The 14,873-nt window shown below is 39.6% G+C and overlaps 1 protein-coding gene across 8 annotated transcripts in view; it reads right to left on the bottom strand.

Annotated features, from left to right (window-relative positions):
- Positions 1-14,873, bottom strand: part of SRFBP1 (serum response factor binding protein 1) — a 134,137-nt gene that overhangs the window by 75,416 nt on the left and 43,848 nt on the right. For 7 of the 8 annotated variants that reach the window (XM_075128621.1, XM_048849399.2, XM_048849401.2 and 4 more), the window contains one exon: positions 12,752-12,824. The exons of the other annotated variant lie outside the window; for it this stretch is intronic. In XM_075128621.1, the coding sequence (XP_074984722.1) occupies positions 12,752-12,824 (73 nt within the window). The remainder of the gene's footprint in view (positions 1-12,751; positions 12,825-14,873) is intronic. 8 annotated transcript variants of the gene reach the window in all.

Genomic DNA, 14,873 nt, shown 5'->3' with positions numbered 1-14,873 from the left:
GAATCAGGAAGTTAAAGAGGTACTTTCACTAGCTGCAGTAAAATTAGACAATCCAAAGGGTATGCAGATCCCATTCCAAGAAAACTTTAACCAATATTGAGTAAATTGAATAACTGGTTCCAATAATATTTTATTTAAACGGAAATTGGTGCAGGCATTGGGTATTTCTCCTCCTCTGATTATGCTTCATGTTTTATTAGCATTCCCACCTTTGGTCAACCATACTCATGGTTTTTCAAATATGACATTTTAGCCTTAAAGGAAAATTACACACACATTGATCAGCCAAGAAATCTGAAGGACTTCTTAATGGGGGCACATGGGGAGGTATATGAAAACAGAGTTCTTTAACTGCAAGTTCTACAATCATGGCAATGTTAGCTTTGGCCCATGTGCCCAATAGCTCAGAAATTCTTATGTACTAATGTAATACAGTTAGGATCACATAGTAGCAGTTAGTTTCAGATATGTAGAAAAGTGACATAGAAGCATGAACAGTGGAGGGGGTAGGAGTAGCACAGAATGTGTGTGACACCAGTTATCTAGTTACAGAGATGAGTAGTAAAGTCAAGTCTGGAAGCTTTAAAAAACACTTAAGTTGTTACTATTTATTGGTAAGGTTCAGTTTTCTTTCTTGCTTTTGTTATGTTTAAAAACAATTTTCACTATTATGTTCTGGCTTTCAATATAACAAAAACAAAGGAAAGAACTAAAACAGAAATTTACCAATAACACAAAAATAAACACTCTGTAACAAATGAGAAAAATATTCAGGTGGTACGAATAACTCATTTCCCGACGCAACAAAATACTTCTGCCAGTGCAACTCCTTGTATCCTGGAATAGGGGTTGAACAACTCCACATGAAAGATCTAGACTCAGCTACACAATCACAAAATTAAAAGAAAATATGAAACTGAATTCTTCAGCAACTATTGAATTCTATGGAAAATACCCAAATGACAGAACACCCTTCAAAGTAATTAAAGCTATTGACATTGACTGGACCTTGAAAAAATCATGACTAAGAATATGTCTCCTTGCTGCATCCTGCTGTATCACTTCAACAAAAGGCTGCAGATTTTTCTGTTCAGAAAGACCTTGACGGGGGGGAAAAGAGAATAAACTGAGATCCCTGGACATGCCCAGTCATGTGTGGACTGTAGTAATGTCTTTAGAACACTAACTGGGCAGTTGGGAGAATAGAGAGGAGTGGAACAAAGATCAGACCTTCATTCTTTACAACAGTAACTTCCTGGAAAGGGTAGACAAATGGATTTGATAGGAGAACAGGGACACTTGCTCTCTCTTTAGCACAGAGGTGGGGAACCTCCTGCCTGGCCCCTGAGCTCCTGGTCCAGGAGGCTAGCCCCTGGCCCCTCCCCCACTGTCCTCCCTCCCTGGCAGCCTCAGCTCACCATGCTGCCAGCGCAATGCTCTGGGCGGTGGGGCTGCGAGCTCTTGCCAGGCAGTGCAGCTGCAGAGCTGCAGCCTGACATGGTGCTCTGTTCTGCGCGGTGGCGTGGCTGGCTCCAGCCGGGTGGCATGTCTGCCTGTCCTGGTGCTCTGGGCAGCGCAGCTGTAGTGCCTCCAGGCACCGGTGCTCCAGGCAGTGTGGTAAAGGGGGCAGGGAGCGGGGGGGGAGGGTTGGATAGAGGGCAGGGGAGTTTGGGGTGGTGGTCAGGGAGTGGATAGGGGTCAGGTTGGTTAGAGGGCAGGGAACAGGGGCATTGAATGGGGGCAGGGTCCCGGGGCCAGTCAGGGAGAAGGGGTGGTTGGATGGCGCAGGAGTCCCAGGGAACAGGGGGGTGTCAGGGGGCAAGAAGCAGGGGGAATCAGATAGGGGGCGGGAGCCGGGCCACACCTGGCCATTTGGGGAGGCACAGCCTCCCCTAACCGGCCCTCCATACAATATCGGAAACCCGATGTGACCCTCAGGTCAAAAAGTTTGCCCGATTTTATAGGAACAGTCCCGATTTTGGGGTCTTTTTCTTATATAGGCTCTTATAACCTCCCCCCCGCACCCTCTGTCCCAATTTTTCACATTTGCTGTCTGGTCACCCTAACAGCAACCAAATTTTTATCTTTGAAACTAGGTTGTCCAGGCTGCTCTAATAATTACTTTAGGCAGTTAACAAGAGGCTATCAGACCTCATGAAATGTGTATGCAATGTTGTTGTAGGCACACTGGTCCCAGGATATTAGAGAGACAAGGTGGGTGAGGTAATATCTTATTGGACCAACTTCTGTTGGTGAGAGAGACGAACTTTTGCACTTACACCAAGCTTTTCTTCTTATACTGCCTAGACATTTGGAGGATGTTACACTGCATAACTGAGGGTCTATGGGTATTTATAGCAAGTGTATAAATGGAGAATTCTACATGAGAGGGAAGAGAGAAATGGTTTCAGGGGAAGATGGGTTAAACTGGGGAAAAAAAGAAAGAATCCTATAAATTTGATACTGAAAAGATGTATTAAGCTATCTCGTCTGTGAAACTGCAAATATAGGACTGTTCCCTTCAACATCTCAATTGCTTCATCCAGCCTACTTTTACAGGATACTGGTAATGGGGGCTCTTCCACCAGCTCTTTGGGAGATAAATCTACTGCCTTGTACACTTACTCCTATGTATCAGCCCTTGAGTACCTAAGGGCTTGTCTACATGCAGGGTTCTCACAAAAAAATTTTTGGCGGCCACAGTGTGACAATTTTTCCTAAAATACTTAACTTTCGGAAAAACAAATAAATATGCACATATACATGTCCAAATCATAGTAATTTATCTATGTAGGGTTTTTTGCAGACTCAAAAATAAAAACAACATACAGTTGTCTCTATTCTTTACTGGACCCAAAGAGAACAGAAACAAATAATGTGCTTTGCATGTTCTTGTCTTTTTTGTTATTGTTTCTTTTGCTTTTTTGGTTGCTTTCAAGACTTGTTAGTTAGTAAGTCTGCTTCTGTGAAAAGTGATATTTGCTAATATCAGTTTTCATAGCAGCAGACTTGCTAGCTAGCTAGCTGTGAGCAGCAAAAAGTGATATTAACAAACATCACTTTTCACAACAGACTCTCTCAGCCCTGGTAAGCTAGGACACAAATTAAGCCCTGGATGGGGAGGTGGGTAGGGGGGCAGCAGGGATCAAGGACGATGGTGGGATGTATTGGGGGGCTGAGCAAGGCAGCAGAGATGGGGTGGTGGTGACCTGAAGCCGGAGCCTGGGGACCAGAGCCCTGCAGCCACATGACTGAAGCTTAGGGCAAGAGGACGCAGGGGGATCGGGGGGGGGGAGGGGGGGGAGGAAGGATGTGCGGGTGAGCGCGGGCCCAGCACCCAATGCTGGATGGCTGGGGACTGGGGCCGGAGCCCATGGCCCTGCAACTGGAGCCTGAAACCCTGCAGTCGAGGGACAGAGCCCAAAACCCTCACCCTAGGGCTGAAGCCAGAAGTCCAATCCCCACTGCCCCCAGGAAGGTGGGGAACTTACACTGGCTGCCCGCTTCTCCGGTGTTTATGGTTCCAGATAGAGGCAAGGCCCAACCTCTGCTGACTGAGGGGATGCTGCTTTGCCTCTAAATCTTCACACCATTCTTTCCAAAAGCCTTGAAAATATTCTTTCATACTAACTTTATGGAATGTTGCAATGCCTAATATGAAGCAAAATATATAGCACATTTTTGTTGGAAACATATGCTGTGAGACAAAAGAAAACTATAGCAAAACAGCAACAAGGAATATTAGTCACTGCTCTTGCATAATACAATTATTTACAAGGGGATGTTGACTGAAACCTAGGCTACAGAAACTGAACGGATCAAACAAAAAAGTAGCTACTATTACAAGAATTCATATTATTAGTCTTTTAGAAAAGAAATCTATCTTTTGAAAAATCAATAAAGAAAAACAAAAACACCAAACAAATCCAAGAAAACAATGCAATGAGCAAGACTTGTAATGCTTCTGAGATTTCCCTTTATTAGATGAGTTAATGACCTAAACCTTGCTTCTGATCACTTCTTACTTCACTGAATCTATGTGATTTTTGGTATTGATCATTCTCTCTATTGCAAGAGGAGAATGTGCTTAGCACTCTTTTGGTTTAAATTCTACAAATCTCCCATATTCCCTCATATTATTTATTTTTGTCCCCCTTTCCCCTGGAACCTCTAGCTCACAGTTAGCGTCAGCCTTAGACATCACTTCTGTGTGGAAAACCACTAACTCCATCTTTATTTCCCATCATTTTCTCTCTGCCTACCTACCTTGAATAACCCTCTACATAAATAGTATCTTCCTATAATGGAACATTTCCAAAGACTGCAGCTTTCCTCCTGGCCATTCCTTCGTCATGTCATTGACTGCACTATGGCTTTCAAGAATTTAGATCTCAATTTTCTTCTCAAAGCCCATACTCTTAAAATCATCCTGGAGCCTCATGTTATCCCCTCAAAACAACTTTACCGACAAATCTGGCATTCACAACCTTCAGAGCATTATTAGAGCTCATACCTCTCTTGACTTTGCTTTTGTTCATATACGCATTCTTTAATTTGTCTGCTGAGCACACATGCCCTAAGTTTTTTCCTTTCTTTAAATCTCATCTTAAAACCTTCCCTTTTAGCCTAAAATTGAGTCCCTAAAGCATTCTTACACTGTGTATGAAGGATACTAGATAAAGATATTATATTGCTTCATTGGTTTCCAACAATATTTTGAAAAAACTGAAAGTGCTAAATGTCTATTGTGTGCCATCTTCTTGCTCTGCTAATAGAGCTGGCCAATTTGCTGCTCAATACCAGCAAGTGGAACCCACACGTTTCCCTTTATTGATCAAGGGGAGGGCTTTACCCTTCCTCTATAATTCCACTGCAGAGATTCTCGATTAGATAAATTTGGGATAAGAAAACAAAATCAGGCTTAAAAGAGTGCCTTTTTTAAAAGGGACAGAGTCACTCAATGATAGCAAATATCTAACAACGCAAATCACACAATGTGTAAATGTGATTTTTTTACTTTTTAGTAGGTATGTTAAATCTTGGACACTAAATACTAATTTCTGTTAAAAACTTTTAAAAATTAAGATGCTATTTTCTGATTAGTTTGACATTTCAACAGTATATTATGCAAAGAAAGCTAGATTAAATATTACACTTTTTAAAAAATAGGATAAAAAACCTGCAAAGTCAAACCATAATACATTTGGAAAATACCTTCAAACAAGGCAAGGACTATTTTAAAAATATCCCTATCTTTCCAGTTTGTCAATTTTTTTTATTTCTATAAAGTAAATAGCTTCTAAGAAAGAAAAGAACAGTATGCTCCTTGGTAGCCTTTTTCTTTTCTTCTTTTGAGAAATGTTAAAATAAATGTTTTATTCAGTTCTGGCAAAATGAAGTCAGAAGAGTCCAAAAACACTGTTCTATTCCAATAGCTCCGAAAACTCCTGCAAACAATTAACCCAGTTCTTGCATCCACGTAGCTGGAATTTTTAACCACTGTCATCTTCCACATAAAACACATTCCTAATTCCTGTGCTTGAGAAATGCAACAACTCTAAACACATTTCACTGTTATTGAATGCAATTACTTGTCCTTTAATTCTCCTGCATTACCCAAAAACCCACGATACATAAGCATCAATGACAAATGCGATTCCAAACCACAGTCATATAACTGATCCTATGAACAAATTTGCTGTAAATAAAAAAGTTCTGTCTAAAAGTGGCAAAATATCCTTGGGTTTCAACATATTCACCATTATTTGCCTCTATGACTATTTATATATGACTTTTTTTTAAAAAAAGTTAAGTCTCTGTAACATGGCACAATATTTGTTGTTCTTCAGGTATGGGATAACATTATCCTTCAACATAGTATACTGGCTGTAAAATTAGTTCATTGTCGGCTATTGTATTAACTGAGAAATAAAATTAGCACTAAATCTGGTGTCAAGGTGTTGCAATTCCCATGTTGTTCAATTGGAGGAGAGAGGGGTTGGGTGGTCCTGGCTAGATAGAAGAGTGGATGCAAGGGAAGGGGAAGAGGTCCTGGTACAGAAAAGGTTCAAGAAGAACTGCTGTCTAACACATACAGGGGCAAAGTTCAGGCCTAATATGGCCATATTAGGACTTTTGCATGCTGGCATGCAACCTTAATTCTCTTTCTTAAAATTAAATGAAAATCAAAAATACCCCTCCACCAAACTAGTTTGGTTATACAAAGCAGAGAAATGGAGCACACAATGTACATCTGGAGGGAAATTTTTAACACACATGTATAATACACATACAGAAACCATGAAAACACATTTGGGAAAATTCACTTTCCAGGCCTAGTTACTTAAGCTTTCTTTATGTTAAAAGGTCTGATCCTGAAGAGGGCTGAGCATTTACAACTCTTATTGTGTTGAATAGAGACAGCGCTGATGAGCAGATCTCCCATCAGGTAATTAAGCACTAAGATGTCTTCCAGTCACACACATGCCACCAGCAGAAAGGGAAGAGAAAAAAAATTCAGGATGTAACAGTGGCTAGACTGAAATTATTTAAATGTTAGTCAATAATGAGATGCAGATCCCAGAAATGTACAAAAAGGCCTACTATTTTTTTAAACCAATTGAATGTTGATAATTTCCAGAGAGATGAATAGATAGAGGGTCTCCATGCAGAAAATCAAAACTCATTACACTGGCTGAGGAGAGAAGTCCCTCAGACTGGGGCTCAAATCCCCTTGACTTTTTCCTATGTAAAGATGATGCTTGAGTGTTGCTCTGGAAATGCTGAGCAGGAGCAACAACAATGCAATTGCTCCAAGACTCTTGAGTTCTTTTCTTCACACAGTGTACTTGAAATGATGACCTTATGAAATGGGCTAAAGTGGTAGACTATCACCTTTGATCACTTCTGAAGCCCACCAATCCAGTGAGAGTTTGCCCAGGTTTGATTTTTTTTAAATGTTAGCCTTGTTGATGGAGAAAGGTGGTCTGGCTCTGGTCCTCCGCTTGTTGTAACAGAAAAAAAAATCACCTATTAGTTCTGAAAGAACAAAAAGGCTGCCTCTGCTAATTTTAAACAGAAACCTAAAAGGACTTTAACTTTTACTGATGTTTCCTTTCTTGAGATTCCTGAGAAAGCTGCATTTTCTTTAAATCTGTAGGAACCTTAATAACTTTGTCTAGCCACATCTACACTGTACGTGCTAAGTATTGTTATAGTAGCCATCTACTGAAAAAGGTACAGAAGAAAAGAAGTGTATGGATTAAATAGGTTCTAGAGATAACATTTTCTTTCCTAGGCTCTAACCCAGCTAATTCATCTGCCCACTATTGTGTTTTTCCCCTCTAAATTTGCCTTCCTTGTCTTTATCTTCTTTAAGTTGCTCATCCTTAGCCTTGCTGTATTCCCCAGGCCTGATGACAAAGTGAGAGCAGCAGTCATACAGAGTTAAACATTCTGACTCTTCAGCTGTGAAGGCACACTGACAGGGACTGACAGCCCGAGTTAAGGTGACCAAATGACCTGATTTTATAGGGACAGTCCTGATTCTGGGTCTTTTTCTTATATAGGTTCCTATTACCCCCCACCCATGTCCCAATTTTTCACATTTGCTGTCTGGTCACCCTAGCCTGAGTCCTGCAGCTGTATATCTGAACAGGCCAAGTGGAGAAGGCTGTGAAGATGGTTTTTGAAGACAAAGCGAATGAGAGAGAAACAAAAAAAGTGTGAAAAAAAACTGAAGTTTTTTGTGAAAAAACAAAAAAGCAAAGAAAAAACAGTGCTCAGAGGGAAGGCTGAGCACACCTACTTGAAGCATTCATTTCTGCTGTCTTTGTTGCTGATTGTGGGCAAACCAACCAAGAGAAGGACACAAAAAAACGAACAAAAAAAAAGCTCCAATCCTACTCAGAGAACAAAAGGCAACAGTGTGCTACAGGTCACATGTTTCAGGGCAACAACAGAAACATACTTGGGCTGTACAGCAGGTAGGCACGGGATCTCCCACTAAGCCGAGCAAAAATAAAATACAGTTAATAATTCAGTAATCGTCACATCCACTTTCCTAAACTAAAGTCCTGTATCTTATCTTGTGGATATTTGTATTGATTGTTTAGATTTCTAAAGTGTTGTGTAAATGATTACATAATTTTTAGAAATTAATGTTGAACCACCACAAGATTCAGGGACAGCAAAAAAAGAGCCCTAACAGACAGCATATAGGTAGGAAACATCAGTCCAAAATGGCAGATCTAAGAAAGCACTAATTAAGAGTTACAACTGAAACCACGTATCGGAGTGTCTCCCTTGGGATAGAAAGCCGATACGTCAACTCCTTTCTACAAGTTCTGAAAGCACACATTTCTCCATAGGCTCTTTTTGAATTATTGATGCTAAGAGAACTTCAGAGACTAAAGCTGTGGTTTGAGACTTTTCCCAAGTATAGACATCTAAAATTGGGTCAAAAAGTTCCAATCTTTAGAGAACAACCTAACCCCTCACCCCACAAAAAATAACCCAATCAAATAAAAACTAAAATGAAGCTTCCTACATGATTTTTGGATTTGGAAACTGGACACAAACTTTATATAGTCACTAATGAAGCACTTGCACTGTGACTGCCATACTTCTCCATTCCAACTCTGACATGTTCTACCAAGACTCCAAATCCAAAAGTAAAATAAAGATTCCCAGTTGTAGAAGAACAAGTCCAGCTGAATAGGCTTGTCTTGTCAAAGCTGCTTGGTCTTAGGACTGAATGAAAGGAAAACCCAACTTTGAAATTGCTCTGTGAACTGGTGCTACAGAGAAAGATATTTTTTACTATGAAAAGGAATGCACTGGGACACTAAGATTCTTGTAACATCTGCTAAAACATGGAGTACTGGACAGAGTGAAAGAGCATCTGAGAAACGGATGTGCAGTGAGTGAGGATGGGCAAGTTTCCCATCTCATTTGAGAAAAGTGCTTTGCTTTCATAGTCTATTTTAACACAAACGGTGAGTAGAATTTGACAATAAGTTGCTTATTTTGCCATACTGGCATTATATGTATGAAGGGAATATTTTTGATAAAGTACCATATTTGTTATGGTACATAAATTTACTTGAGTCTAAAATTCTCAGAAGTGGTTCAGTATGGTAACATTGCAATCTTTACTAATATACATACCTATACTACTATCTAGATAGATCATTTGCCACTAAATAGCCTAGGCATCACATGTAGACTTATCAGAATTCATATAAATGTTTATTCTTAAGTATTTTTTTCTATTTTTATCCACTTAAATCTTCATAGTTGTGGGAAATTAGGCGGAGGAGGAGGAAGGGGGAAGCAGAGACAATTATTTAATGATAGCAGACACTGATTCATGAAGCTTTAGCTTTTTAACCATTAAAACAAATTGTCATCACATCAAAATATACATAATAAATAGTCTTACAGCAAACCATTAAGTTCTCACGCAGCATTTTTCTTACGTTGCCTATCTGTAAATTTCTTTTATCAATAGAAATATTTTTTTTAAGTTACTTTCGGAGTGCACAAGTGAAATTGACTTAACTGACATTTACTGATAAAAATCTAATCCTTCCAAGCTGAGAGTTACATACGGTTGCTTTACACTTTTTTAATACAATACAATCTTTTAAAATGACACGTTGTACAAATATTAAACTGCATAGTCTATGACTTGGTATTTGTGCTTATCTAAAAAGCATCAGCTATTATTAATTACTTGATCAAACCAGATCCTAAACCTAAACTTTTTGCAAATATTGCTTGTTCTTATATTGAAATGCCAAACTTCAAATCTCTTATAATTAGGGTACAAAGTGTCTATAATAAGATAACCAGTAATGCTCACATGGCATAACTACAAAACTAGCTACAGTTATTGCTCTCCTATGTTTATTATTTCAGAAGTGGCAGGTGGTATTGCGGAATCAACTGATGGGAATTTAATAAAACTACTTCAGGAAAAACTGGGTACAGGCTTATACACTATATTAGATTTTTAATTTGTGTAACAAATCATTAGGGATATGCATGATTTCTACCATTCAGTCCTGGTGAACCACTCAACTGTCCTTTTGTTTTCCTTCTGTAAGTGTAACATCCTGGGTCACTTCTGCCCCATCAAGCGGGCAGTCTCCTGGAAAGTTTTGTATATTCTGGTGCCTGTGCTCCAAAACAATGTTCAGACTCCTTGGTCTTACGTTCAATTCCAGGTTTCCAACTTCAGATTCTATCCTTCACAAATGGCCCAGTCAACTAGCATTTAGAATTGCTGAACATATGAAGTTAAATTTGTATCAATCCTCCAGCTACTGAATCACTAAAAACCTCCTTTAATTCCATATGTTTATAGAAATGTTATCCACCCTTGATAAATTAATCCAATCTCATAGGATGTTGATTTGGAAGAGCTAACATTTTTTTCCAGAACACTAACTGTTGCTGCTAACCTACTTTTCCCCTACGGTTAACTGAAAGCCTGGATCAAGAGAAAATATCCAGTTTGCTTTCCGCTCTTTTTGTTATAGAGTCACTGAAATGCTAGAGTTCCAAAGAGTAGAGCTATCATACGGCCTACAATAAGAATTTTTCTGCTGTATTTATGTCTCATGCTATGGTTGTTGGACAAGAAAGAAAGAAAAAAAAAATCAATGAATAAGCCAACAGGTAAAGAATGTGAAGTAGGGGGAAGTCACAAGCATGTGCAAGCCCTGCGGCTTGATGCCTATGAGAGAAGGGAGCTTTCTGATGTAGTGTGGTTGTAGCCAGGTCGGTTCCAGGATATTAGAGACATAAGATGGGTGAAATATCTTTTATTGGGCCAACTTCTGTTGGTGAGAGACAAGCTTCTGAGCTTACATTAACCTCTTCTTCAGTCATCTGTTGAAGAGCAAGGGGAGTCGACAGAGAGGCATACTAACGGCCGGTAGTTTGGGGACATTGGGGTACAATTTGACTAAGTTTTGACTTGGGGCCCATATTTTTGAGACTTCCCTGTTAGGAACCCACCTGGACAAAGCCTGAACAATAACTGGATATGGTGTCAACCTGATGAAAACCGATGTTTGCCAAGGTGGAGTAAGAAGCCCTGGACAGAGCTAGAGCGCAAGGGGGAGAGAGACTACACATTCCTAGATAGCTGCTGGGAATATCTCTTAGGGTGGCAAGGACTCTGATGGGTTCTTGAGGGCACTGATCCTGTTGTATTTGAAAGAGCTGAACTAAGAGCTGTAATTGCTCACCAGAAACTCATTATCTAGCCAGTGGCAAGGAGAAGTCAGCAACAGTTCTAGGCTGAGCAGCAACAACTGGGCCCAGCCACAGCACCAAGCAGGCAGAGCAAAGTGACAGCTGGATTCACCCACAGGCCACAGCTTCCAGCAGGAGAGCAGCACACTGAACAGCAGAGGGAGAGCATCAGCCATTCAAGGTCCAATTGTTTGGGACTGTGACTTATGTACTCTGAGGTAAATGGTGGTGGGAATTAAACTGTAAATACTTGTCTCGGTTCAACCTGCTCTTTCCTTTTTCTCCCCTCCCGGCAATAAAGTTCATTTGTCTAAACTTCTGTGCTTGTGACTGGGTACAGATTAGCTTGGCAAAGGCTACCAGAGTGGTTATAGGTTCCCAGATTACTGAGTGGGGGCTTGAGCCAAAAAGACAGACAGACACTAGAGAGAATCCCCTAACATAAGGGCCCGGCCCTTGTTGCTGCCAACCCAACTAGCAGAAAGGTTACACATGGAATGTCTCTGAATCAATTATCTGACATTCTTTAATTGCTTTCCATGTTAAAATGCAGTACTGTATGTTTTATCGTTACCCACATGGGAGAGGCTTTTCTGTCTATTTCTTGTTCATCTGTTGAGACTATCTGGTTTTGAATCAGTTGTAAGAGAAACGCGCTGGAGGAGAGAACATACCCAGCTAGTTTACAGATCTGCCCAAGAACATCTTACTTACTGTTACATCATCAATAAAGACTTTCCAATTTGCATGCCTTTGTATATGACTCAAACCTAGAGTCTCCAGAGACATCAGAAGGAAAAACAACAGGTAAAGTGATGGGAATTCACCAATCTAACTGAGAAAACAGCTCTCGGAACATATTGTATCCTTAAACTCAAACTTGAACGCTGGAATTTTACTCAAATTCAATATTCATAATTTCAAAAACCTCCATGAAAATTGAACCTGTCATTAGGATAATTATTAGTCAAATGTGATTTTAAAGTTCTGTTCTAAAAAATAGACAATCAGACATTTAATTACATGTCACAGTGTTAGCATAACTTTCGAGTCATTCATTTCTCTAACAAACACCCTGTCTAAACAGGGAAAAATGTATCTGATTCAATGTCTCGTCAGTCCACTGCAACTTCAATTTCAACCGATCTACATCCCCTGAACAGCACAAATATTTAAATTCCTATATTTGTAACTATTACAGTGAAAGCTTCAGGCACAGAGCATTTCTGAACAGATCCAAGTTTAGTTTGGCAAGTCTCAGTCAAAATTAGTTTCACACCTTGACAGATATAGCAACAAACATGGAATATGCAAATATTCTTAGTGTTCCACCTTATTACATTTACAGTCAAAACAGACCTATGCATGATTTCAGGTAAGTCTCTTCATACCACATTGCAAGAAAACAGGCCCAGGTTTTTGTTACTAAAATAAGTGACACTAAATATTAAATATATGTGTGTATATATGAATATGAAGACATTACCTTCATGGCATGAATTTCTTTTAGTAATCTCTCTGCTCGCCTTTGGTTCTTTAGTACCACATCTTCCGAACCCCTGTTGATAAAGACTCTGTTTAACTGGGTAACACACTGATTGGCAACACGGAAATTACTATTTGCAACAAAATAAATCACAAAAGTCAATATAAACAATTTTACTGTTCACATCTATTTTATGTTAAATGTAAATTATCAGAACAGCGAAGTAGACACATAGAAACATCAATGCGTCCCCAGCTTTTACAAATGAAATTAGCATGCAGAAGAGATATAATGGTAATTCTAAAAACGTGAGGGCAAGTAGTAATATATTTGATAGCAACATTTTGGCAAGGACTTTTCTGAAATCAGAAGAATCTGCTGCATCTTCTCTGGGAGCTGTTGAACTAAACGTAGTGTCTAGAGAATGCTATAAATCGTTTAGCGCCAGTCTAAGCCAAGGTTGCTCAAACTAGATACGAGATGAATCAAGCCCGAGAAAGTTTACTTGTAAAATTTGTATAAGTACATTATGATTAAATTTTGAATGACCCTAGGTAGGATATAATAATTAAACCTTAAGAGATGATCGGGATTAAAGAATATCTACCAAAAAAAAAAAAAGTGACTTAGCTGAAGATAGAATCCTGAAAATTTAGATGACAAGAGATACTTTTCTGAGTAAAATTTACAATAAAATATTACTAAATTTAAATACGTAAAATGGAGGCCACAATACTGCCAAAATCTTACAAAATTTGCTGCAGTGGGTGAAATGTCTAAACAACTGTATTCTTCACATTTTAAACACAACAACAGTAGATTGGTCTTCTTCCATTGGTCTCAGTACTAACAGTGTCACAAATCACTTTTCCCCATGTGAAAGATTAATTACATTAACACGGATTAGAAACACAATTAAAAATTCCAAAAACAGTGTTTATTTGTTCAAAGCATATTGAAGAGAGCTCCTTGCACTGAAACTTGCAGAACTTTGCACTAAGGAAGCTACTGAAGCTTTCTGTAATACAGTGATGTTCTAACACATCAAGGGTAAACTTTTCCAAAATGCTTAAGTGATTTAGTCTAAATCCCATTTTCAAAATTACTACGGTCAAGTGTTTAAACCAGTTTTGAAAATGGGACCGGGGCTCCAAAGTCACTTAAGCACTTCTGAAAACTTTACTTCAAGTCTGCTTTGGGAAATTGTCTTTAGGTTCATATTACTTAAGACCAGTGGTTCCCAAACTGGAATTCATGAAACCCTGGGGGGTTCACCAAATGTTACAGGGGGCTCTCGGAAAAAAATTCCCTAATGGCGGACAGAGCTGTCCATAGGGACCCCAGGCAGAACAGGGCCAGCAGCCCAGAGCCTTGGGGACTTCCAAGAGCTAAGCAGATCAAAGCAAGCATATCTATCACACTGAGGATATTTAAACTTCAAGACTCCTTATACGAAATAGAAAGGGAGGTGGACTTTTTGTGGTTTTTAAAATAGGCTGCTCGTGTTGTTTTTAAATTCGTATGAAGAATAAGTTTAAGCTTTGTTGTGATGTGCATTATTTGCCCGGACTGCTCAAGATCTGAACGCTTGTGTAGGAGGAACTCCGAGTTGGCTTCTTAAATACCTTCATCCTGTTTCACATCTGATACTCCTTGATGAAACATAGTACATGAGGGCAACGAGGGTCATGTGCCGCCCCCACCGTGGTGCACCCCCCCATAGGTCCCTCCCCTTTTTTCCCCCCGGCAGCCCTCCCCCCAGACCCCCCACTTTAACCCCAGGGTGCACAGGGCCTTCGCCCCCACAGGCCCCAGGGTGCACAGGGCCAGGCCCCAGGGTGCACAGGGCCTTCGCCCCCACACTCCTTTTTTCTACTTGCACCTCTGATAGGAGCCTTGTCTTATAATAGGCTTAATCAAAAGTGATACAAGCTACAAAAGTGAGATCTTGGAAGAGTGTTGCCATTTTCATAATGTAATAAAAATACTGTAATGATAAATAATAGTGTGTAATAAGCATGTCATAAAAACAAATGTTATATTCCCAAGAACACTGCTTTTATAATTTATGTCGAAGAAAGGGAGAAAATCCCTGGAAATATTCATTTTTAGGAAGGGGGTT

This window comes from Caretta caretta, chromosome 5 (genome assembly GCF_965140235.1).
Source record: "Caretta caretta isolate rCarCar2 chromosome 5, rCarCar1.hap1, whole genome shotgun sequence".
Taxonomy (NCBI): domain Eukaryota; kingdom Metazoa; phylum Chordata; order Testudines; family Cheloniidae; genus Caretta; species Caretta caretta.
This window is presented reverse-complemented; position numbering and strand designations above follow the sequence as displayed.